The sequence below is a fragment of the Chiloscyllium punctatum genome, chromosome X, assembly GCF_047496795.1.
Source record: "Chiloscyllium punctatum isolate Juve2018m chromosome X, sChiPun1.3, whole genome shotgun sequence".
Taxonomy (NCBI): domain Eukaryota; kingdom Metazoa; phylum Chordata; class Chondrichthyes; order Orectolobiformes; family Hemiscylliidae; genus Chiloscyllium; species Chiloscyllium punctatum.
The window spans coordinates 26,940,979-26,968,196 of NC_092791.1; the positions used below are offsets into that span (position 1 = coordinate 26,940,979).

General features: G+C 45.1%; 1 protein-coding gene across 1 annotated transcript; it reads left to right on the plus strand.

The window, feature by feature from the left end:
* Positions 1-1,057: 1,057 nt before the first annotated feature.
* Positions 1,058-25,756, plus strand: LOC140471258 (uncharacterized). The gene is made up of 5 exons (XM_072567221.1): positions 1,058-1,203; positions 4,183-4,288; positions 7,471-7,577; positions 15,251-15,423; positions 19,715-25,756. Exons 1-5 carry the CDS (start codon positions 1,098-1,100, stop codon positions 19,988-19,990), a joined length of 768 nt encoding a protein of 255 aa, XP_072423322.1. The 5' UTR covers positions 1,058-1,097; the 3' UTR covers positions 19,991-25,756.
* The last annotated feature ends 1,462 nt before the right edge of the window (positions 25,757-27,218 follow it).

Sequence of the window (27,218 nt, forward strand, 5' to 3'; positions counted from 1 at the left end):
CACTGTCTTGTCATATGTGAAACTGGGATTTGAGGTTTGTCCTCATCTCTCTGTAAACCGGTTGAACAGTAGGGTTTGGGGCCTGGCTTTGCTGCTCCTCTCCCTTGTAAAATTGCTGTCGTATACAGCCATAAATGTTAACTGTTTTTTTGTAAACTGTTTTGTAATTGTTTAATAAAATAAAAAAAATAAACAGAGTCAGAGGCTCTGTTCACTCTGAAAGAGCTGGATCAGTGTCAGCGACTCTCCAGAGGATGTGGTGGAGGCTGGTACAATTGCAACATTTAAAAGACATCTGGATGGGTATATGATTAGGAAGGGTTTGGAGGGATATGGGCCGGGTGCTGGCAAGTGGGATTAGATTGGGTTGGGATATCTGGTCGGCATGGACGGGTTGGACCGAAGGGTCTGTTTCTGTGCTGTACATCTTTATGACTCTGTGTAAATAAAGGAGGACTTGGTGACGGGATACCAGCCGCTGGGGAGTAATTTCAGTAATGATGAAAACCTTTTTCATCCAGACAGTGTGGTGGAGGCAGGGGCAATGGAGGATTTCAAAAGCAAATCGGATTGTTATCTAAAAAAAGGAAAAACAAACGCAGGACTATAGGGAAAAGACTGGGAAGAGGCACTGTGTGACTTGCTCCATCATCAGAGGACGAGTACAGGCTCGATGGGCCGAATGAGCTCTATCTGTGCTATGAGCATTCTGTATGCTGGCCAAATGTTCAGCTGCCTCCCCTCCAAACCATCAGTGAAACGCTATATTATACACTCTTTTCTTTTCGCTTTTGAATTCGGGTTGCGATGCTAAACTATATTTTACAGAGCTGCATGAATCGGGTTACCTTCCTGCAATTGCAGACAAGAAATTGTAGTATGATTCTGCAGGGAAGACCATAATACTTAACCTCAAAGGGCACTATTTTCTTCCCTGTATCCTAATATACTACAACGCATACAATATCAACCTATTACACCATACAGGAAAAGCACTGCTCTCTTTCCCAGCACACGAAGCGCTGGAGCAGTACTTCCGCTCTGTGAGTGACAGCTGCTTGACACAGCCTGAGCTTTCAGTTTTGTGCTGCTCAACGATGGGTTCAATCCTGGTGAAATGTGCGATGATCGATTTGACCATTCAGTGGGTTCTCTGGGCTGCAGCGAGCATGCTGCAAACCGAGAAGTTTTATGACTTGGCTGGTTAGTGCTTCGTGGAGAGTGTGGAAAGAAATTTACAAACGATAACAATGTGGGGTCGGGGGAAATTGAGTGAAAGTTCAGTTTTCAGTGTTTTTTTTTCCTTGGCCACTTCTTACTGCATCTTTTTCCTTTAATCTTATTTATCTTAAAATGCCTGGCCAACTACATAATGTGAGTGCTCTGAAACATTCTTCCGAGTTGGTCATTGCATAACTTTTGTAACGCAAAACTTTTATAGCCATAGAACACACTAGTTTTCCATTGAGTTATGTTTTTAGAAAATTGATAATTATACTTATCCTTTAACTTATGCAAACAAATCATATTTGAGTGCTTTGTAATAATCTAACGAGCACATTAGACAAAGAAGAGACAGTGGATATAATCTAGTTGGATTTCCAGAAGGCCTTTGACAAGGTGCCGCACAAGAGGTTTCTAAATAAAATAAGAGCCTGTGGTGTTAGGGGAAAGGTACTGGCATGGATAGAGGATTGGCAGACTGGTAGAAGGCTGACAGTAGGGATAAACGGGCCTTTCCAGGATGGCAGCTGGTGACTAGTGCAGTTCCGCAGGGTTCAGTGTTGGCACCACAACTATTATACATTAATAATGTTATACACTAATGATCTGGACAAAGGAACTGAGGGCATTGTTGCTAAGTTTGCAGTTAACACACCAAAGATAGGTAGTGTTGAGGAAGTGGGGCGGCTGCAGAAGGATTTGTCGAGAGTGTGGTCCATGGAACAGGAGAGTCAATGTTTCGGGCAAAATGTCAACTCACCTGCTCCTTGGATGCTACCTGACCTGCTGTGCTTTTCCAGCACCACAGTCTCGACTCTGATCTCCAGCATCTGCAGTCCTCGCTTTCACCTGCAGAAGGACTTGGACAGGTCAGGTCAGGAGAGTGGGCAAAGAAGTGGCAGATGGAGTCCAATGTAGGAAAGCGTGAGATTATGCACTTAGGTAGAAAAAAAGAGAGATATACTCTATTTTCTAAACAGGAAAAGGCTTTGGAAATCTGAAGCACAAAGGGACTTGGGAGTCCTAGCTCAGGATTCTCTTCAGATTAACATACAAGTTCAGTTGGCAGTTTGGAATGCAAATGCAATGTTAGTATTCATTGCGAGAGGGCTAGGTTGCAGGAGCAGAGATGTACTGCTGAGGCTGTTTAAGGCTCTGGTCAGACCGGGTTTGGAATATTTTGAGCAGTTTTGGGTCCTGTATCTAAGGAAGAATGTGCTGACCTTGGAAGGGTAAAAACAATGACTGCAGATGCTGAAAACCAAATACTGGATTAGTGGTGCTGGAAGAGCACAGCAGTTCAGGCAGCATCCAACGAGCAGCGAAATCGACGTTTCGGGCAAAAGCCCTTCATCAGGAATAAAGGCAGTGAGCCTGAAGCATGGAGAGATAAGCTAGAGGAGGGTGGGGGTGGGGAGAGAGTAGCATAGAGTACAATGGGTGAGTGGGGGAGGAGATGAAGGTGATAGGTCAAGGAGGAGAGGGTGGAGTGGATAGGTGGAAAAGAAGATAGGCAGGTCGGACAAGTCAAGGAGACAGTAACTGAGCTGGAAGTTTGAAACTAGGATGAGGTGGGGGAAGGGGAAATGAGGAAGCTGTTGAAGTGCACATTGATGCCCTGGGGCTGAAGTGTTCCGAGGCGGAAGATGAGGCGTTCTTCCTCCAGGCGTCTGGTGGTGAGGGAGCGGCGGTGAAGGAGGCCCAGGGGACCTCCATGTAGGTCCTGGGCCTCCTTCACCGCCGCTCCCTCACCACCAGATGCCTGGAGGAAGAACGCCTCATCTTCTGCCTCGGAACACTTCAACCCCAGGGCATCAATGTGGCCTTGGAAGGGGTCCAGAGGAGGTTTACAAAAATCCTGAGGATGAAGAGCTTGTCATATAGGTCTGTACTCAATGGAGTTTAGAAGAATGAAGGGGAGATCTGATTACAGAATACTGAGGCCTGGATACAGTGGATGTGGAGAAGATAGTTTCACTTGTTAGGAGAGACTAGGAAACAAGGTCGCAGCCTCAGAGTGAAGGAACAATCCTTTAGAACTGAGGTGAGGAGGAATTTCTTCAGCTAGAGGGAGGTGAATCTGTGGAATACTTTGCAGCAGAGGGCTGCAGAGGCCAAGTCATTGACTGTATTTAACACAGAGATTGATTGGTAAGGGGATCAAGGATTATGGGGAGAAGCAGGAGAATGGAGTTTAGAAACATATCAGCCACAATCGAATGGCAGAGCACACTCAATGGGCCGAATGGCCTAATTGTGTTCCTATATCTTATGGTTATATGGGATGATTTAGCTGTTTTCAATTATGTATGGGACTGTGGCTTGGAACCAAGGTGCAAAGGTATAGGATTTTAGGCTGCAGCAAGGAAGAGTTACTAATTGAAGACAAAAATTCTGGTGAAAGAATCAATAACAGAAATTAGATTTCTTTTTCACCCAGGAGGTGGCTTTGATCTGAAACGCACAGTCCAAAAGGGCAGTGGCAGCAGTTTAGATGGTAACTTTTAAAAGGGACTTGGATTACACTTAATGGGGAAAAGAGGGAAGAGCTCTTGGGGGATAAATGCAGGGAAGTGGGACTAAATGGATGGCCACGCTAAGGATGGGGATGACAGGCTGAATCCAGCTGTTCTGTAAGATTGTATATTGATGTTTAAAGGATAGGTTAGATCAGTAGTTGAAGGAAAGAAGATATGAGAAGAGAGCAGGTACATGGTATGAGGATAATGCTGTGTAGAGGATAAACTCAAACAGTATACAACTCAATTCTCAGTTACAATTTTGAAGAAAAATGGACAGACACTAATAAAGAACAAATCTCAATGTTGAAGTGGACTTTTCCATTCTCTTGCTCAAATCACAAAGCATCGGCAGGCTATTCCCTGTGTTTCTCCTTTTTAAATATCTGTTTCACATTTTGCATTACCATTCTGTAACATACAGTTCACCTGTTTACAGGGTCAGGGACATTCATCTTCTTGACTCACCTGAGTTACAGGTGGAATGGCACCAGCTACCACCGACAGAAAATACAGAGCACCTTGGTAACCGTGTGGGGCTTGAGGTGAGAATGCAGAAGAGCAGGATTCAGCAGATAAACTTGAGCTGGTATCTGCATGCTTTGTTTTGACTCCAAAACTATTCCAGGTTGATTAAGAAACTGGATTGATTCATACTTATAAGAACATTTTTCAAAAGCTGGCATTTTGTTTGGCATTAAATTTTCTATCCAAGCTGTTTTCTTGCCTGCACTTTTCCAACTATTGGCACAGGTTAAGTTGGCAGAGGAGTGACCTGCTCCCAACTTGACAGGAAGAGTTTGATTCTGGATTAGTGGTGCTAGAAGAGCACAGCAGTTCAGGCAGCATCTGGTTTCCAGCATCTGCAGTCATTGTTTTTACCAGGAAGAGTTTGATGGTAATCATGTGCGAAATCCATTGAGGTGGGGGTACAGAGGGATAAAACTAAGACCCTTGCTGAGTACAGAATGTTCAGCATCAGAGAGCGGGAGGTCAGAAGGGATAGTGCAAGCACAACAAGTGGTGAGATCAGGAGAAAGGATGGAGTCAGAGGGAAGGGGAAAGGAGGGATGTTCAAGAGGGGTGTGGGTATCTGAGTTGTTCCAGCTTACATTGCTGAAGCTGAAGTTAGGGTAGGTGGGGGGCACAGTGGGAGAGCTGAGCAAATAGTTGGAGATGGAACCCAGAGAGAGAGAGACAGAGGTGAAAGGGGTAAGTAAATGATGAGATTATGGATAGCAGACCCAGACAGATGAAAAGCCTCAACATCTCTGTTTCCCTTTCTGGGGATAGGTTGGTCATCACATATCCACTATAAACCCATCAACTCTCACGGTTACCTCGACTATACATCCTCACACCCTGCTTCCTGGAAGGACTCCATCCCATTCTCCCAGTTCCTCCATCTCCACCGCACCTGTTGTGATGATGCCACCTTCCACAGGGGAGGCCTCAGAAAGGTCCACCTTTTTCCTAAACCGAGGATTCCCTGCTACTGTGGTGGACAGGGCCCTCAGCCGGGTCCGACCCATCTTCCACACATCTGCCCTCATCCCTTCCCTTCCCTGCCGCAACAATGATAGGGTCCCCTGGTCCTCACCACCCCACCAGCTTCCATATCCAAAGGACTAAGCTGCCATTTCCAACACCTCCAATGGGATGCCACCACCAGACACTTATTTCCCTCCCCTCTCCCATCAGCATTCCGTATGGATTGCTCCCTCCAGGACACTCTGGTCCATTCCTCCTCCATTTCTAACACCTCCTCAAATCCCAATGGCACCTTCCCATTCCACCGCAGAAGGTGGAACACCTGCCTGTTTACTTCCTCCCTACTCACCACCCAGGGACCCCGAAACACCTTCCAGGTGAAACAGCAGTTCACCTGTACTTAACTCCATCTAGTCAACTGTATTCGCAGTTTACAGTGTGGTCTCCTCTACACTGGGGAGAGGAAACGTAAACTGGATGCAATATTTGCAGAACACTTTTACGAAAGTGACCCTGAGCTTTCAGTTGCCTGCCACCATGTTCCCACACCAACATTCCCCATCAAAAGCCTGCTGCAGTGTTCCCACACCAACATTCCCCATCGCAGGCCTGCTGCAGTGTTCCCACACCAACATTCCCCATCGCAGGCCTGCTGCAGTGTTCCCACACCAACATTCCCCATCGCAGGCCTGCTGCAGTGTTCCCACACCAACATTCCCGTCCTAGGCCTGCTGCAGTGTTCCCACACCAACATTCCCGTCCTAGGCCTGCTGCAGTGTTCCCACACCAACATTCCCCATCGCAGGCCTGCTGCAGTGTTCCCACACCAACATTCCCCATCGCAGGCCTGCTGCAGTGTTCCCACACCAACATTCCCCATCCCAGGCCTGCTGCAGTGTTCCCACACCAACATTCCCATCACAGGCCTGCTGCAGTGTTCCCACACCAACATTCCCCATCGCAGGCCTGCTGCAGTGTTCCCACACCAACATTCCCGTCCTAGGCCTGCTGCAGTGTTCCCACACCAACATTCCCATCACAGGCCTGCTGCAGTGTTCCCACACCAACATTCCCGTCCTAGGCCTGCTGCAGTGTTCCCACACCAACATTCCCATCACAGGCCTGCTGCAGTGTTCCCACACCAACATTCCCGTCCTAGGCCTGCTGCAGTGTTCCCACACCAACATTCCCATCACAGGCCTGCTGCAGTGTTCCCACACCAACATTCCCCATCGCAGGCCTGCTGCAGTGTTCCCACACCAACATTCCCCATCACAGGCCTGCTGCAGTGTTCCCACACCAACATTCCCCATCCCAGGCCTGCTGCAGTGTTCCCACACCAACATTCCCCATCGCAGGCCTGCTGCAGTGTTCCCACACCAACATTCCCCATCGCAGGCCTGCTGCAATGTTCCCACACCAACATTCCCGTCCTAGGCCTGCTGCAGTGTTCCATCGAGCCTCAGCATGAGCTGGAAGAACAACATCTCATTTTCCACTTGGGGATCCTGCACCCTCTAGGATTCAATATTCAGTTCAGTAACGTTACAGCGTGATTCCATCCTTTCATATTACTTACTCACCCCCACACCCGGTCCATCAGGTTGCTTTTAGCACTGTCAGCCATTCTCACCTACTCCTGGGCCCATTCGATGGGTCACATTCAGTCCAGCTCACCCATTCTCTCCTATCCTGAGCTCTTATTGTCACTTATTCAGCTTTTTTTCTGTCCTTAATCTCCTTGTTTCCCTCCCCCTTTCATATCTCATTGTGGGCTCCATCTCCACCTGTCCACTTGCCTCACCCTCTCCAACTTTCTCTTCAGAATAAATACCATGTTTTCCGACTGCTAACAGTTCTGATGAAGAGTCACCAGATTGGAAACATTAGCTCTGCTTTCTCCTCAAAGATGCTGCCAGACCTACTGAGTTGTGACAGCAATTTCTGTTTCTGTTTCTTCATGGGAGTTTTGCTGTACCTCACTCTGGATCTGGTTGGTCCCAGACTTTCTCTTCAGATTTTATTAAAACTTTTTATAGGTGGTGTCAGGGCAAACATTTTCCTCTCACTATCGATGCTAGAATTCTAGTCAAGAGTGCCTCCCCCTTAGGACCAATAACAAAATGTACCAAATGCTTTAAACAGTTATGCAACAACTTAATAGAGAGGAATGAATTGTAAAGACAAAACTGGTGACATGTCTAAGACATAATAGAGAGTCTTTTCTCAATTCCAGGCTAGGCTTGTTTCTGTTCTTAAGAGTGTTAAAGGAAGGTCGTGATAGACGGTTTAATGAAGTTCGCACCAGCCCAAAGCTGTTCTTTGTTTATTGGACACTTCAAGGTAAGCTTCCTTGAAAATTCTGGACTTCCTTTCTTTTTGCAAAGTATCAGTTTATTCACTGTATGTTTTCTCCATTCATCTGTGTTTGAATGGCCTTCCATTGCTAACTGGGTGGGTAGCAGGGTCTTGCAGCCAGTCACTAGAATGAACCAAGGATTGGCCCTTTTCCCCCACAGGTACTTCGGAAAGGGAGCAGCCGGAGTCTCTGTACAGTCGAACGCTGGTCACGGACTCAGCAGAAATTGAAGTTTGCCTCTTTAAGAGTGGGGCTTCTGTTCAATAAAAGAAAATCACTCCTGGAGAAATGGAACAAGTTTGATTTTTAGAAACATTGTTTCTTACATTGGAGATGCATCATATAGTCAATGTTCCATTCTGCCAGGACTGGCTAACACCAACAACCTGCATTTGTGTAGCATCTCTAATATAGCATATTCTTAGGCTGAAAGTACCTAACTGGTTCTTCAAGTTCTGATCAAAATGAATAAGAGAAGAAACGTGTGCTTTAATATTAAGCAAATTTATTGGGGATCATTCGGGAGGCTAAGGGGGTAATTGAGAGGAGTTACTGGGAGTTGGTCACTCCTAAGGCTCAGGACAAGGATAGATGAGTTACAGTTAGGGGGAGGAAAGGGGACAGACAGACAGTGCAGAGATCCCCTGTGGACATTCCCGTCAGCAATAAGTATACCGTTTTGGATACTGATGGGGGGGATGACCTACCAGAGAAAAGCCATAGCAGTCAGTTCCCTGGCACTGAGCCTGACACTGTGGCAAAGAAGGGAAGGGGCAGAATAGAAAAGTACTCTTGGTAGGCGACTTGATGGTTAGGGGAATCGATAGGAGATTTTGTGGTCAGAATCGGGATTCCCGGAAGGTATGTTGCCTCCCTGGTGCCAGGGTCCAGGACGTCTCTGATCAGGCGTATAAGGTTCTAAAAGGGGAGGACAAACAGCCAGAAATCGTGTTACATATTGGCACTAATGATATAGCCAGGAAAAGGATCGAGGATATAAAAAGTGATTTTAGGGACTTAGGATGGAAGCTGCAAAGCAGGACGAACAGAGTAGTGTTCTCTAGTTTACTACCAGTGCCACGAGATAGCGAGGTGAGGAACAGGGAGCGGGCGCAGCTTAACACGTGGCTGCGCAGCTGGTATAGGAGGGAGGGCTTCAGATATGTAGATAATTGGGATGCCTTCTGGGGAAGGTGGGACCTGTACAAGAAGATCGGGTTGCATCTGAACTGGAAGGGGACCAATGTCCTGGGTGGAAGGTTTGCTCGAGTAGTTCAAGAGGGTTTAAACTAGTATGGCAGGGGGGTGGGAACCTGAGCTGTATACCAGAGGCGAGAGTTGATGCAGATGAGGCAATAGCAAGAGGTAGACCAGCTGGTGGGAAGGCTTTTCCTGGGAAGGATCCAAGGGATCAGTTAAAGTGTGTTTGCTTTCACGCAAGGAGTATCAGGAATAAAAGTGATGAACTTAGAGCATGGATCAGTACCTGGTGCTATGATGTTGTGGCCATAACAGACATGGGTTTCTCAGGGGCAGGATGGTTGCTGGATGTTCCAGGGTTTAGAGCATTTAAAAAGAATAGGGAGGGGGGAAAAAAGAGGAGGGGGTGTAGCACTACTAATCAGAGAGGGTATCACAGCTATAGAAGCTTCCATTGTCGAGGAAGAGCTGCCTACCGAGTCAGTATGGGTGGAAATTAGGAACAGCAAGGGAGCAGTCACCTCTTTAGGGGTTTACTACAGGCCCCCCAATAGCAGCAGGGAGATGGAAGAAAGCATAGCTCGGCAGATTTTGGAAAAGTGTGGACGTAGTGGGGTTGTTGTAATGGGTGACTTTAACTTTCCCAATATTGATTGGAACCTCCTTCGAGCATAAGATTTGAATGGAGCTGTTTTTGTAAGGTGTGTTCAGGAGGGTTTCCTAACTCAGTACGTTGACAGGCCGACGAGGGGAGAGGCCATTCTAGACTTAGTGCTCGGAAATGAGCCAGGGCAGGTATCAGATCTTGTGGTGGGAGAGCATTTTGGTGATAGTGACCACAACTGCCTCACATTCTACATAGCTATGGAGAAGGAGAGGATTAGGCAAAATGGGATGATATTTAATTGGGGAAGAGGAAACTATGATGCGATTAGACATGAGTTAGGAAGCATGGACTGGGAGCAATTGTTCCATGGTAAAGGCACTATAGACATGTGGAGACTGTTTAAGGAACAGTTGTTGCAAGTGGTGAATAAAAATATCCCTCTGAGACAGGCAAGAAGGGGTAAGACAAAGGAACCTTGGGTGATGAGAGCAGTGGAGCTTCTCATCAAAAGGAAGAAGGTAGCTTACATAAGGTGGAGGAAGCTAGGGTCAAGCTCAGCTCTAGAGGATTACAGGCAGGCGAGGAAGGAGCTCAAAAATGGTCTGAGGAGAGCCAGGAGGGGGCACGAGAAAGGCTTGGCAGAACGGATTAGGGAGAACACAAAGGCATTTTACACTTATGTGAGGAATAAGAGAATGGTCAAAGAAAGAGTAGGGCCGATCAGGGATAGCATAGGGAACTTGTCTGTGGAGTCTGAGGAGGTAGGGGAAGCCCTAAATGAGTTTTTTACTTCTGTTTTTATGAAAGAAACGAACTTTGTAGTGAATGAAACCTTTTGAAGAGCAGGTGTGCATGCTGGAATGGATAGAGATAGAGGAAGCTGATGTGCTGAAAATTTTGTCAAACATTAAGATTGACAAGTTGCCAGGCCCGGACCAGATTTGTCCTTGGCTGCTTTGGGAAACGAGAAATGCAATTGCTTCGCCACTTGCGAAGATCTTTGCATCCTCGCTCTCCACTGGAGTCGTACCTGAGGACTGGAGAGAGGCAAATGTAATTCCTCTCTTCAAGAAAGGAAATAGGGAAATCCCCGGCAATTACAGACCAGTAAGTCTCACGTCTGTCGTCTGCAAGGTGTTAGAAAGGATTCTGAGGGATAGGATTTATGACCATCTGGAAGAGCATGGCTTGATTAAATGCAGTCAACAAGGTTTTGTGAGGGGCAGGTCATGCCTCACAAACCTTATCAAGTTCTTTGAGGATGTGACTAGAAAAGTTGATGAGGGTCGAGCTGTGGATGTGGTGTATATGGACTTCAGCAAGGCATTTGATAAGGTTCCCCATGGTAGGCTCATTCAGAAGGTCAAGAGGAATGGGATACAGGGGAACTTAGCTGTCTGGATACAGAATTGGCTGGCCAACAGAAGACAGCGAGTGGTAGTAGAAGGAAAATATTCTGCCTGGAAGTCTGTGGTGAGTGGTGTTCCACAGAGCTCTGTCCTTGGGCCTCTACTGTTTGTAATTTTTATTAATGACTTGGATGAGGGGATTGAAGGATGGGTCAGCAGGTTTGTAGACGACACAAAGGTCGGAGGTGTCGTTGACAGTATAGAGGGCTGTTGTAGGCTGCAGCGGGACATTGACAGGATGCAGAGATGGGCTGAGAGGTGGCAGATGAAGTTCAACCTGGATAAATGCGAGGTGATGCATTTTGGAAGGTCGAAAATGAAAACTGAGTACAGGATTAAGGATAGGATTCTTGGCAGTGTGGAGGAACGGAGGGATCTTGGTGTGCAGGTACATAGATCCCTTAAAATGGCCACCCAAGTGGACAAGGTTGTTAAGAAAGCATATGGTGTTTTGGCTTTCATTAACAGGGGGATTGAGTTTAAGAGTCGTGAGATCTTGTTCCAGCTCTATAAAACTTTGGTTAGACCGCACTTGGAATACTGCGTCCAGTTCTGGTCACCCTATTGTAGGAAAGATGTGGATGCTTTGGAGAGGGTTCAGAGGAGGTTTACCAGGATGCTGCCTGGACTGGAGGGCTTATCTTATGAAGAGAGGTTGACTGAGCTCGGACTTTTTTCATTGGAGAAAAGGAGGAGGCGAGGGGACCTAATTGAGGTATACAAGATAATGAGAGGCATAGATAGAGTCGATAGCCAGAGACTATTTCCCAGGGCAGGAATGACTAACACGAGGGGTCATAGTTTTAAGCTGGTTGGAGGAAAGTTTAGAGGGGATGTCAGAGGCGGGTTCTTTACACAGAGTTGTGAGAGCATGGAATGCGTTGCCAGCAGCAGTTGTGGAAGCAAGGTCATTGGGGACATTTAAGAGACTCCTGGACATGCATATGGTCACAGAAGTTTGAGGGTGCATACATGAGGATCAGTGGTTGGCACAACATCGTGGGCTGAAGGGCCTGTTCTGAGCTGTACTGTTCTATGTTCTATGAGCTTCATCTACTGGGCATGGACTAGTTGGACTGAAGGGTCTATTTCCATGCTGTATGACTCTTAGCTCAAATGTTAGATTCACTTGTTAGTTTGCATGTTATCTATCAGTTAAACTCCAGGACATACATATCTATACAAGCAAGTGTGTCTCACATTACCTTCTATCCATTGGAGACTTTGGTGATGATATCACTCAGAGCTCTGTCTCAGATTTCATGGCACTGATATTGAAAACTCCAACCTGATGATGAGTGGGGCAAAGTCCTTGATATTAATACTATTCGGAGTCTAAGAATACGTGCTGAATCCCCATTTTGTAATGACTGTAGTACTTTTCCAAGTTTCAAAACAAGCTGGGAAACAAATCCAGGTGGCCCTATGTTACTACACAACAAGACACTTCTCATAGACAATTCGGTGTTACCTGCTGACGAAGGGCTTTTGCCTGAAACATCAATTTTCCTGCTCCTTGGATGCGGCCTGACCTGCTGTGCTTTTCCAGCACCATTCTAATCTTGACTCTAATCTCCAGCATCTGCAGTCCTCACTTTCGCCCAATTTGATGTTACCTCCCAGTCAAAACCGGCTATTGTTGCATTAGGCCTGTTTTGTTGTACTTTCCTTCAATTGCTCATTGCCATGACAATTAACCCTTAATAGTCAGGTTTGAAGATATCACTTTTAAGCCTACCACTATGCGTATTAAAACATGCCAAGGTACCTCACAAAAATATTTATGAAGAAATTTGACACTGAGTCACTAAAGGAGATAATGAGACAGGTGACCAAAAGCTTGACCAAAGAGATTGGTTTTAAGAAGGGTCTTAAAAGGAGGGGATTGAGAGTTGGAGACATTTCAGGAAGCAATTTCAGAGCTCAGTCGTGAGGCAGCTGAAGGTCCGACTACCAATGGTCAAGCGATTAAAATTGGGGATGTGCAAGCGACTAAAATTGAACAAGTGCCGAGATATCTGAGAGCTGTGACAACTGGAAGAATTTAGACAAACGGAGCAAGGTCATGAAAGAATTTGAATATGAGGATGAGAATTTTCAAATACAGCATTGCTAGACTAGGAACTGCTGTAGATCCGCAAGGACAGGGTGATGGATGAGCAAGACATGATTAGAGTTAGGATATGATTAGCATCTCTGGGTTAACTTACCTCACAACTCCTATTTTAACAAAAATCAGACTTTCCCTGGACTTCAAAACTGTATAAGTTGATTCTTTAAGCAAGGTTGTCAACTACAAGTATCCATAGAATTTCTTCCTTCCAACTGGTAATCATTGCAAATCCCCTGGCATTGTTTCAGCAAGAGTAGAGACTTCTGATCTCCAAGCCAATTGCCAATTGAAATCCAATTTATCGCTTGGTCATGCTAGTAAGTATGATGTGGAGATGCTGGTGTTGGACTGGGGTGGACAAAGTTAAAAATCACACAACACCAGGCTATAGTCCAACAGGTTTATTTGGAAGTACTAGCTTTTGGAGCGCTGCTCCTTCATCAGGTAGTATGGAAGTTACTACGGCAGTAATGTAGTTAACTTAGTGTTGCAATGTATGCTCAGGATCATGTGACAGGGCTCCAGTAACAGGTAATGGTAGTGCATTGTGATAGGTTAGTTAAATCACTGGGAGATGAGCTAATGCTGAAGATGATAGGTTAAGTGTGATGGAGGGAACCAGCGTAGCAGACGATGATTAGTTTAGAAAGACAAAACAAGCCAGCATGAGGGTTATGCTAATGTTATCTGAAAAGCGTGGGAAGAACAACTGTATAAGTAGCACAAGAACAAGTTGTTTTGAGGAACCAGGGAAGACATTTTGCTGGCTCCCACAGCTTCAATTTTGCAAGATTAAAGTTTAATTTCATGGACAATTTTCTGTGTCTCCTGGTAATTATTATATAGAACATTGAGTAATTCTTCCACAACAATAGCTGTGGAGCAGGATCATAAGACACAGAATTTATAGCAAAAGATCACAGTGTCATGCATGCAATTGATACGATATATTGAACAAACTGATTGCTGTTAAGTTTGTTCTAGGTTTGTTAGTACTTCCATATAAACCTGTTGGACTATAACCTGGTGTTGTGTGATTTTTATGCTGGTAAGTAGCAGGGCAGAAATATTGTTGAGTCCAAAAAGGAAAATTTAATAGTTTTCCCATCTGGAGGTGCATTATTTGTATGATAGTAATCGTATGCAGAACACATGAGTTAATGTACATAGAACATTACAGCGTGGTACAGGCTCTTCGGCCCTCGATGTTGCGCTGACCTGTGGAACCAATCTGAATCCCATTTAACCAACACTATTCCATTTTCATCCATATGTTTATCCAATGACCGTTTAAATGCCCTTAAAGTTGGCGAGTCTACTACTGTTGCAGGCAGGGCATTCCACGCCCCTATTACTCTCTAAGTTAAGAAACTACCTCTGACATCTGTCCTATGGGCTCAGTGGTTAGCACTGCTGCCTAACAGCATCAGGAACCCAGGTTCGATTCCACCCTCGAGCGACTGTGTAGAGTTTGCACATTCTCCCCGTGTCTGTGTGGGTTTCCTCTGGGTGCTCCGGTTTCCTCCCACAGTCCAAAGATGTGCAGGTTAGGCGAATTGGCCAAGCTAAATTGTCCATAGTCTTCACGGATGTGTAGGTTATGTGCATTAGCTAGGGGTAAATGTAGAGTCATAAGGAATGGGTTTGGGTGGGATTCTCTTCAGAGGGTCAGCGTGGACTTGCTGGGCCGAAGGCCCTGTTTCCGCACTGTAGGGATTCTGTGATATCTGTCACCCCTCAATTTAAAGCTATGTCCCCTTGTGCCAGCCATCACCATCCGAGGAAAAAGACTCTCACCCTATCTAACCCTCTGATTATCTTATGTTTCAATTAAGTCACCTCTCAACCTTCCCTCTAACAAAAAACATCCTCAAGTCCCTCAGCCTTTCCTCATAAGACCTTCCCTCCATAAGAGGCAACATCCTAGTAAATCTCCTCTGTACTCTTTCAAAGCTTCCACATCCTTCCTATAATGCAGTGACCAGAACTGTAAGCAACACTCCAAGTGCGGCCGTACCAGTTTTGTAAAGCTGCAGCATGATGATAGCACAGAAGCCATATCTCTGCACTACTGTAGTTGTGATCATACCAGTTCCTACTGATTTTCTTGGATTCACCTTTAAATGTCCATAGGCAGACAAATTGATCCATTTCCCCATCCCACAACGTCAGCATTGTAAAAAAAAATTGTAATCTGGGCTATAGTGTACGACAAAAAATGCTGTACAGTGAAACAACATTAGATGGCGCTAAAATGCTATAACTAAGACTTTTGAATGGTTATTTCAGTTGTGCCAGCTCAACAGAAGTTTTCTTCCTGTTTTTTAGGTATTTGGATCTTTATAACACTTCTTCCTACACTAATTCTAAACACTCGGGGAGAGGACAGGCCTTTGTGTGTCCGAGATTATACTGGATGGATAATCTGGGTTTTGGGCTTTGTTACAGAAACAATTGCAGACCAGCAGAAGTGGAATTTCAAAAGTCATCCTGATAATGTTGTAAGTGAATTATACTATACTTTTAATGACCCTGCCTCGCTCATTTATTCCCATGGTGCTAGGAGCAAGGGATCACAGTGACATAATTTACAGTGCAATCCCCAGGATATTTGGATTATTATTTTCTTAACTTTTTTTTCATGGGATGTGTTACAATTTATCAATTAGTTGACGATGTCAACATTTATTGCCCATCCCTAACTGCCCTTGAAGTTGCCTTCTTGAACCCCATCAGCCCATGCGGTGCTGGTGCCGAAACAGTGCTGTTAGAAAGGGACATAGAACATAGAACATAGAACAGTACAGCACAGAACAGGCCCTTCGGCCCACGATGTTGTGCAGAACATTTGTCCTAGCTTAAGCACCCATCATGTACCTATCCAATTGCCGCTTAAAGGTCGCCAATGATTCTGACTCTGCCACTCCCACAGGCAGCGCATTCCATGCCCCCACCACTCTCTGGGTAAAGAACCTACCCCTGACATCTCCCCTATACCTTCCACCCTTCACCTTAAATTTATGTCCCCTTGTAACATTCTGTTGTACCTGGGGAAAAAGTGTCTGACTGTCTACTCTATCTATTCCCCTGATCATCTTATAAACCTCTATCAACCCCTCATCCTTCGCCGTTCCAATGAGAAAAGGCCTAGCACTCTCAACCTATCCTCGTACGACCTATTCTCCATTCCAGGCAACATCCTGGTAAATCTTCTCTGCACCCTCTCCAAAGCTTCCACATCTTTCCTAAAGTGAGGTGACCAGAACTGCACACAGTACTCCAAATGTGGCCTAACCGAAGTCCTGTACAGCTGCAACATCACCTCACGACTCTTGAATTCAATCCCTCTGCTAATGAACACTAATACATCCTAGGCCGCCTTACAAGCTCTATCCACCTGAGTGGCAACTTTCAAAGATCTATGAACATAGACCCCAAGATCCCTCTGCTCCTCCACCTTACTAAGAACCCTACCATTAACCCTGTATTCCGCATTCTTATTTGTCCTTCCAAAATGAACAACCTCACACTTGACAGGGTTGAACTCCATCTGCCACTCCTCAGCCCAGCTCTGCATCATATCTAAGTCCCTTTGCAGCCGACAACAGCCCTCCTCACTATCCACTACTCCACCAATCTTCGTATCGTCTGCAAATTTACTGACCCACCCTTCGACTCCCTCTTCCAAGTCATTAATAAAAATTACAAACAGCAGAGGACCCAGAACTGATCCCTGCGGAACTCCACTTGTAACTGGGCTCCAGGCTGAATATTTACCATCTACCACCACTCTCTGACTTCGACCGGTTAGCCAGTTCTCTAACCAACTGGCCAAATTTCCCACGATCCCATGCCTCCTGACTTTCCGCATAAACCTACCCTGGGGAACCTTATCAAATGCCTTACTAAAATCCATGTACACTACATCCACTGCTCTACCCTCATCCACATGCTTGGTCACCTCCTCAAAGAATTCAATAAGACTTGTAAGGCAAGACCTACCCTTCACAAATCCGTGCTGGCTGTCCCTAATCAAGCAGTGTCTTTCCAGATACTCATAAATCCTATCCCTCAGTCCCCTTTCCATTACTTTGCCTACCACCGAAGTAAGACTAACTGGCCTGTAATTCCCAGGGTTATCCCTATTCCCTTTTTTGAACAGGGGCACAACATTCGCCACTCTCCAGTCCCCTGGTACCACCCCAGTTGACAGTGAAGACGAAAAGATCATTGCTAACGATTCTGCAATTTCCTCTCTTGCTTCCCACATAATCCTAGGATATATCCCGTCAGGCCCGGGGGACTTGTCTATCCTCAAGTTGTTCAAAATGTCCAACACATCTTTCTTCCTAACAAGTATCTCTTCCAGCTTACCAGTCCGTTTCATACTCTCCTCTTCAACAATACGGTCCCTCTTGTTTGTAAATACTGAAGAAAAGTATTCATTCAAGACCTCTCCTATCTCTTCCGACTCAATACATAGTCTCCCACTACTGTCCTTAATCGGACCTACTCTCGTTCTCATCATTCTCATGTTTCTCACATACACATAAAACGCCTTGGGGTTGTCCTTGATCCTATCCGCCAAAGATTTTTCATGCCCTCTCCGAGCTCTCCTAATCCCTTTCTTCACATCCCTTCTGGCTATCCTGTATCCCTCCAATGCTCTGTCTGAGCCTTGTTTCCTCAACCTTATGGAAGCCGCCTCCTTCCTCTTTACAAGACATTCAACCTCCTTCGTCAACCAAGGTTCCCTCACACGACCATCTCTTTCCTGCCTGACCGGTACATACATATCAAGGCCACGTTGTATCTGTTCCTTGAAAAAATTCCATATTTCCACGACATCCTTCCCTGACAGCCTATGCTCCCAACTTATGCTCCTCAGATCCTGTCTTACAGCATTGTATTTATCCTTCCCCCAATTGTAAAACCTATCCTGTTGCACACACCTATCTCTCTCCGTAACCAAGGTGAAAGTCAAAGAATTGTGGTCACCATCACCAAAATGCTCACCCACTAACAAGCCCTTCACTTGTCCTGGTTTGTTACCAAGTACCAAATCCAATATGGCCTCCCCTCTGGTCGGACAATCTACATACTGAGTTAGAAAAGCTTCCTGGACACACTGCACAAACACCACCCCGTCCAATCTACATGATCTAATGAGCTTCCGATCAATATTTGGGAAGTTGAAATCGCCCATGACTACTACCCTGTGGCTTCTGCACCTTTCCAAAATCTGTTTCCCAATTTGTTTCTCCACATCTCTGCTGCTATTGGGGGCCTATAGTAAACACCCAACAAGGTGACTGCTCCTTCCCTATTTCTGACTTCAGCCCATACTACCTCCAACAAAGGCAGATCCCCCTCGAACTGCCTTTCTGCAGCCATTATACCATTTCTAATTAGCGACGCCACCTCCCCTCCTTTTTTACCACCCTCCCTAATCTTACTGAAACATCTGTAACCAGGAACCTCCAACAACCATTCCTGTCCCTCTTCTATCCACGTTTCCGTGATGGCCACAACATCGTAGTCCCAGGTACCGATCCATGCCTTAAGTTCACCCACCTTATTTCTGATACTCCTTGCGTTAAAGTATACACACTTGAACCCATCTGTGTCTGCAAGTATTCCCTGTCAGTGCTACCTTCTCCACAACCTCCCTACATTCTTGGTAGGGACTTGATGTTTGAGGCAGTAACAGTGAAGGAACAGTGATATTAGCTCCAAGTCATGATGGTGTGTGGCTTAGAGGGGAACTTGTAGGTGGTGGTGTTCCTGTGCATTTGTTGTCCTTGTCTTTCCAGTTGGTAGAGGTCGTGGGTTTGGAAGGCGCTGTCAAAGAAGGGGGCTGGGTGAGGTGCTGTAGTGAACCTTGTAGAAGGTACTCACTGCTGCCACTGTGCATCAGTGGTGATGGGAGTGAATGTTAAAGGTGGATAAGGCATCAGTTAAATGGGTTGCTTTGTCCTGGATGGTGTTGAGCTTCTTAAGTGTTGTTGGAACTGCTCTCATCCAGGCGTGTGTGGAAAATTCCCTCACACACCTGACTTGTGCCTTGTCGATGGTGGACAGCCTTTGGGGGGGCTGGGTGGGGTCAGTAGGTGAGTTACTTACCATGATTCTTTCCAAGAACACACCTTTCAATGGCTACGGAATCCTCATGATTGTGATGTTATACAAATAATACAGTATTACCTGGTAATGAACTAGAAATATCAGCAAAACTGCCACAATCACTGTCCATCTTTATGTTAGTCATGTCGGAGCATTAAACACAGGCAGATGGTTACAATGCTGACAGCCGGTTTGAGTTTTAGGAAAAATACGGCTCAATCATCGAATTAGGTTTCTGACAAAGGGACCAATTGTCACCTGGTTAAATTACTTCCAAGTAGCTATTGCAATAGGGCTCCATGATATAAGATTTACTAACAGAGTACTTGGAAAATAGTGACAGCATGGGTTTACGACAGAAAAATCATGCTTGATGAATCTACTGGAATTTTTACAGGATGTAACTAGTACAACTGACATACTTTTGAAATCTGCTCGGTTGCAAATGGTTTAAAAATTGTAGCAAAGATTTTTAGTTTCATTAACCTGTATTAATTTTCTCATCATAAGCTGTCTCTCAGGTCAGGACACAGTAGCATTAAGGTCTTTGCAAATAAAAATAGCTGTCACTAACTTGCATTTTGTTCAGTGTGGCAGGGTTAATGGGGAAGACAAACAAAAAGACATGTTCTTCAGGAGTTCACAATGTTGTTTTTCCCCCCCAATCAGGGCAAATTCATTCAGACTGGACTCTGGGCTTACAGTCGCCATCCAAACTACTTGGGAGAAATACTTCAATGGATTGGCCTGTTCATCTCTGCTTCTTCAGTAATGAAGGGAGTGGACTATGTCAGTGTGCTGTCCCCAATATTTCTGTGGTACTTGCTTACCCATGTCAGTGGAATTCCAATACTAGAAAAGCAAGCAATGTCAAGGTGGGGACGTGATCCCACTTACCTTCAGTATGTCAGGAACACACCAGCTCTGTGGCCATTTACATTTTAATACAAGTTTCCCTCTTTTCCACATTCAATGAGAAATGACTAGATTTTCAGGTAGAACTGGAGGCCTTTTACAATCTTCAGCTGTCATTTAAAATTAAATTCATTTCAAGTATTCCTGTCAATTAGTTGGTGATCCAAGTATTTTACTCAAAACTTGTATTATGGTTATGTATAATTTTGTAACCTGGTGTGAGAAACAACATGATAGTTAATGCGATTATGGGAGGTGAGGTGTTGTAACTACAGGAAGATTTTCTTTTGCTTGATTTCAAATCTCTTTGGGGGAACAGAATTAATTGACTGAGTAATTTTAAGTTAGTTATTTGCAATTTCAGCTACGCAAACAAATATAGACGCAAATGCCATGTGCAATCTGATTTGTGAGCCACTAGTTTGTAATTATAACAAACCCTTTTGCATTCCCTGGAGTGATGATAGCAGAGGTGACAAAGAGAAATGAAATGAAGACAAGTAATAGAATAAAGACCACATGGAGAACGAAGAAGTGAATTTAATGACTCTGATCTGCAATGAGGAATTCATACAAGCTGGCTCCATGAATCATTCTGTACCTCAGCTACTTTTAGGCTATTGTTCTCTTTTGTAATTGAGAAACTTCTGCAAATAATGACGTAGCCCCATCCAGTTAGTTGTGCTCAATGCAAAATGTCAGCAAATGTTTCCATTTATGGGGCGAGGCCGAGGGCGGTTCAGAACGAGAGATGATAAATATAAGAGAGACGCTAATAAATCTAATTGAGAATTCAGAAAAAATTTCTTTACACAGAGTGGTTTAATTGTCAGTGATGGCTCAGAGTAGCACATGCATCTCCAGGTCAGAACATCATGGATTTCAGACCCATTCCAGAGACTGCAGGGCAAAAATCAAGGCTGAAGCTCCAAACTGTCAGAGGTGCCATCTTTCAGGTGAACATGTTCAGCCAAGGCCCTGGCTGCCCTCTCGGGTAGACGTTCATTTTATGTACCCATTAAAACTTCTTAAAAATTCATTTGTGGGATGAGGTCGTCGTGGCTGAGTCCAGCATTTATTGCCCTTTCCCAGTTGCCCCTTGAGAAGGTGGGGGGTGAGCTGCCTTTTAGAATCACTGCAGTCCACATGCTGTGGGTTGACCCACAATGCCCTGAGGGAGGGAATTCCACGATTTTGACTGAGCGACACTGAAGGGACAGTGATAGATTTGCAAGTCAGGCTGGTGAGTGGCTTGGAGGGGAACTTGCAGATGATGGTGTTGGCATGTAGCTGCTGCCTCTGTCCTTCTAAGTGGAAGTGGTTGTGGGTTTGGAAGGTGCTGTCTGAGGATCTGGTGAATTTCTGCAGTGAGTCTTGTAGTTAGTACACACTGCTGCTACTGAGCATCAGTGATGGAGGGAGTGGATGTTTGTGGATGTGGGGCCAATCACACGAGCTACTTTGTCCTGGATGGGGTTGAGCTTCTTGAGTATTGTTGGAGCTGCCCCCTTCCAGGCAAGTGGGGAGTATTCCATCAAACTCTTGACTTGTGCCTTGTAGATGGTGGACAGGCTTTGGGGAATCAAATGGGAATGCATTGAGTGGACTCCCATTGGCAGATACTCCACCAGTGTCACTGCCACTGTAAGAGCCATTCTGGTTTTAAACTTTCGGGACACCCTTCTGGTCACCACTGACAATATCAGACTATGGACACAAAAAGATCCAGTCCTGGCAAAACTAAAACAGCTGGTGCTGATGGGGGAAACAGAAGGGCCAAAACAACCAGAACTGAAGCTTTTCTGGACCCAGAGAGACCAAATCACCATAGAGGACAGCATATTATTATGGGGAACAAGAGTGATTGTCCTGAGTAAAGCTCACTGCCAGATACTGGCTGAACCCAATTTCTTGCCAACATCTTCTGTTTGGACCCTCCTGGATGGCTCAGGTGATGTCTGGTGGCCAGGATTGGATGCAGACATAGCTGCTTTGGTGGGGCAGTACCTAAAGTGCCAACAAGGACACAAATTACCACCAGCAGATCCCCAACATTTGTAGGAATGGCTGGGTAACCCCTGCCTCAAGATTAGAGGGAGCAGATTTCGGACTGAATTGAGAAGGAACTCCTTCACCCAGAGGGTTGTGAATCTGTGGAATTCCTTGCCCAGTGAAGTAGTTGATGCTACTTCAGTAAACATTTTTAAAGCTAAGATAGATTTTTTTTGAACAATAAAGGAATGAATGGATATGGTGAGAGCGCGGGTAAGTGGATCTGAGTCCACAAACAGATCAGCCATGCTCTTATTGAATGGCAGAGCAGGCTTGAAGGGCCAGGCAGCCTTCTCCTGCTCCTAGTTCTTATTGTCCAATGGTCTGGCCGAAAGAGCAGTACAAACTTTGAAGGCAGGCTTAAAGAAACAGCCTACAGCTTCACTTGATACCAAACTGTCCCAGTTCCTATTTGATTATTGGACCATCCCCCATGCAGCTACAAGGATACCTCCAGCAGAGTTGCTAATGGGGAGAAGACTCCACACCAGGTTAAGTCTGATCTTCCTGGAGCTGGGGGGAGGGGGAAGGAGGTGAGGGTGAAACAGCATCAGGAATACCAATGCCAGATATAAGACTCTGCTAAGTGAGAGAGACAGTTTACTTCATGGGACAAACTCTGGTGGCAAAACCATGGAAATAGCCTGACTGGGTAAGAGGCATGGCCGACATGAGGTAAGGCCCCGTAACGTACAAAGTAAGTAAGGCAATCCTGAACAAGCATATAGACCGCCTGAAAGCTGCACATTTGCAAACAGGACAGGGGCAAAACATACCCGGCCCCTCAGAACACCTGGAAAGCTGTTGAAAACCATGGGTTCTCCCCCTCTGCCCAGCATCAAAGAAAGAGTGATGGCACAGCCTCGATGCCTTTACTACCTGAAGAAGAGGATGAATTCCTTCCGAGATGCTCTGAGCACAAGAGGTGGGCTCTGGTCTGGTACATGCTGCCTATATCCAAGGCCGAGTCAGAACAACCAGACCCAGTGTAAAAACACATCAGGAGAGGCTACAAGACAAAGAACAGGCCTACATCCCTGGACTTGGAGGGGGAGGGGATGTCGTGATTGTAACGAGGTCAGCCTGGTGGACCTCCTAGAATGAGTTCCGTGATTGGACCAGACCATCAGCCTCAAGCAGGGTGCCCTGGCTGACAGATATAAACAGGAGGGTTAGAGCTTCGGTTCACTCTGAGAACTGGCTCTGAGGGAGCTGGATCACAATTCAAGCCAAACTTATCTTAACCAATGAAGGTTCTCTGACACAGTACAAACCTACATTTATTAACTGCTGATCTTTCAGATCAGTGATTAGAATGCCCACTGTACCAAATATAAAAATTCAATATTTTAAACCAATGTTGGAGTTCAGTTTTGGAAAAAGCTCCACTTCATTTAAGAGCTGTTTAAGCTAGGTTTGGAAACAAATCCTGTCAGAATGTAATTAGCTACATATAATAGAAAACAGAGATTATTTAACTGGCACATAGATGAGATCAACCAGGCACCAGAAATCCTCAAATAGAGCTCATGAAACTCTGGGTAACCACTTTGATATGCTTTGGATTTATTTATCCTCTTGGCTGGAAGCATCATTTCATACTGGGATATTATTCCCCACTTAGTATGCATCCACCAGCACCTCATCCAAGTTACTTTATTTCCACCTTGGTCTCAACGAGAGTACACACAGGATAACCTTGGAAACAAGAGGCTGCATCAGAGAGACGTCATTTCCATTTCCTTACAGTAAACCTGGCTGGGTTTTTAAAAAAAATTCCACTCTCTGTGAGGGATACAATTGTTAATAGTAGCAATGGTTAGACTGAGCAGAGACAATGAACCCAACTTAGAATCTTCCAGCTTTGTATGGTTCAGGACTACACAATGGTGCATTTACAGAGTCATTATAATTTTAATGTCATGTATATATTACAGTACTACAAGAGTGAATAGTTTGTTGCCATGAAACAGCACCGTTTTGAATAATTTAAGATATAGCTTGCAGAGAGTCCATCAACCCTGAGCCAGCTCATCACAACCAACATCACCTGCATCACCATCACTATCTACACTGGACACAACCAATATTTATGTTGCCGATCCTCAGGCACCATCTTTGCCACTGCCTTGCTGCCGCCTGCACCAGACCCAACAGGAGTCTCATCTCTTGGCACTGGGCCCACCTCATTGATGTTGTCATGAAGCCCTTCCACTACCACTCCACTGTCAGCACCAGACCTAACCAATGAAGTTGCCAATCCTCAGGTGCCATCTTTTGCCACTGGGCCTACTTCACCAACATCACCTCTGCCAATGGAGCAGCTGCACAAGTCCAGTGCTTGCTCACTTGCCTCTGTGCTCAGCCCACTTGAGGTCCATTGTAGTCCCACACCTGGGCCTGGCTTAGGATGTGTGCTGTGGGCCCAGCTTAAGGTCTGTGGTAGGCTCACCAGAGGTTTGTATCCTAGGCCCATCTTGAGATCATTCAACATGCTGGGTTTTCGCTGCTGCCGTCCAATCTCAGGACAAGTAAGGAGGAGGGGAAAAAAAAAGGCAAGGAAGGAAAAAAAAGGAATAGCAAAACAGTCGGAGTGGACAAGCTCCAAAGCAGGAACCCTACCTCACTGTCATGTTGGACTGAAACTGTTAAGTAGTTCACCGGAAAAAACCTTTAATAGAAATCACTTTAAGATGTCTATTGCTGCTAAAGAGGTGTACATTGAGCACACGTAACATTATACAAGAGTTTATAATATCTATGATTACATTTCAAAGAGGTGTTATCGCATAGAAGATTCCTCAGCTCGTTAAATGAGCATTATTCTTAATCTCCTTTCCCCCCATTCTCTTGGGCATTACTTTGATCCAAGTAACCATATAATGCCCCACTTGAAATGCCTTGATTGAACTTGGATATATCCAGCCAGTGCATTCTGTACCCCAACTACTCACTGGGTGAAAAAGATTTTCCTTATTTCCCACTTGCTTTGTGCATTTTTCTATAATGGTGGTCTTACTTTAAACATCATGGGTTTAGTTACCATGTTCTGAAATGTTTGCTGGATTTAAGGCTGGGTCACATTTTTGTAACTGAGCAAGTTACTGGAAAGGCACATCTGAGAACACAAGCCAGTATTTGGTTCACTGCACCCCTTCCCCCTTCAAGAAAAATGTGAGAAAAGGATCATAATAACATTACCCCAGCCTTACAGGACTATCCTCCAAGGGTGCTATCACCTGAATTAATACCAAACCACAAACTGCTCAAGTTGCAATCTTACATATCTACTTTTACCTACTTCTTTTGTTAAGTGTTGTTGTGGTTCTGCTCACCGAGCTGGGAATTTGTGTTGCAGACGTTTCGTCCCCTGTCTAGGTGACATCCTCAGTGCTTGGGAGCCTCCTGTGAAGTGCTTCTGTGATCTTTCCTCCAGCATTTATAGTGGTTTGTATCTGCCGCTTCCGGTTGTCAGTTCCAGCTGTCCGCTGCAGTGGCCGGTATATTGGGTCCAGATCGATGTGCTTACTGATTGAATCAGTGGATGAGTGCCATGCCTCTAGGAATTCCCTGGCTGTTCTCGGTTTGGCTTGTCCTATAATAGTCGTGTTGTCCCAGTCGAATTCATGTTGCTTGTCATCTGCGTGCATGGCTACTAAGGATAACTGGTTGTGTCGTTTCGTGGCTAGTTGGTGTTCATGGATACGGATTGTTAGCTGTCTTCACAGGAGGCTCCCAAGCACTGAGGATGTCACCTAGACAGGGGACGAAACGTCTGCAACACAAATTCCCAGCTCGGCGAACAGAACCACAACAACGAGCACCCGAGCTACAAATCTTCTCAATCTTTTGTTAAGTTTATCCATAAAGAACAACTATTACAAAGCAGTTGCATTTCAATATGGATAAGTGGTTTTATCGTGATTAATAAGAAAACATACTCCTTGGGGACTAAGTGCCCAAATAGGGGAGCAAGGGAATTTAAGGAGAGATTCACAAATCATCAAATGTAGCAATAAAAGTAAACAAAACATTTGGGTTGATTTCAGGACAAAGAGAGGCACTTGGTAAAGGTGCAAAAACTTTCACTTGGACACCAGAATGGAGAGCCTGTGTCCATCAAGCTTGGCTGAACAGCTTGATACTTTTCTGATATACGGGGTGACCTAATGGAATGGGTTTGACAAGGTAGATACTTTCATTTACTGGGGATGGAACATGGGGAAGGAGTGCAATATGAGAGGACACAATAATAAGTCTCTATCCTGAATTCCTCATTGGATTTATTTAGCTTCTTTACGGCGGTGTTCAAAGTCTGACAACCTTATACAGTGCAAATAGAACGGATGCATTGAAAGGAAAGCCAAGGCTGTGAAGAGGTTCAATGACATGAGTGTGGGGGGGGTGGGGGTCTTGTGGAACATAATTGTCCGTTTTGATCTCCTGGGCAGAATAGCCCTTTGCTGTATCTAAAGACCTTGCCTTTCCTAATAAATAATTTCAGCGCAAGGACAACATAATTTAAAAAAAATAAAACCAGAAATTTGAAGTTTGGACAAACATTTTGTACATCTTGATCCACTGCGTGAGTGGGCTATCTGGGCTGCTATTGTATACATACCTTACAATATTAGTTCAAATATTATTCATCCTTTGATTTTAGACTGCAAGGGAGTTAAGGGTTACAGCTGACAGAAAAGTATACTTAAAGTCACAATCAGATCAGCCACGATTGCACTGAGTGGTAAAGCAGGCACAAGTGGCTGAATGACCTAACCCTACTCAGATTTTGTTTTTATGGTTGGAAATACTGTAGAATTTTCTGGCGCTGCAAGATTGAGGCATCTACAACTCCCTGTAAGCATTTAAATTCTGTATGCATTGTGTGGGGCTTTTAAAGCTAATTAGGAAAACTGTATGTTAAGGGTGAAGTAGTTAGGATCAGTGAAGAATTGTGAATAGCCACATGTAAACATTCAATACGTACCAACATCAGAGATACGTCAGTGCATTTGCTTAAGGCGAGGAGAAACAATGTCATTTTACATAAAGGAAACCATGACAGTTCACTGATGAGAGGTCATTTCTCCCCTCCACCTATTCAAGGGATGTGGGTATTGCTGGTTTGCATTTATTGTCCATCCCTGATTGTCCTAGAGAAAGTGCGAGTGAGTTACCTTCTTGGACGATTGCAGTCCACCTGATG

Coding starts and splice junctions, on each gene's coding strand:
- LOC140471258 (XM_072567221.1), top strand. CDS start 1,098: ATGGGTTCAATCCTGGTGAAATGTGCGATGATCGATTTGACCATTCAG. Junction 1,204..4,182: donor GAAGTTTTATGACTTGGCTG/GTTAGTGCTTCG, acceptor ACCTGTTTACAG/GGTCAGGGACATTCATCTTC. Junction 4,289..7,470: donor GTAACCGTGTGGGGCTTGAG/GTGAGAATGCAG, acceptor TCTCAATTCCAG/GCTAGGCTTGTTTCTGTTCT.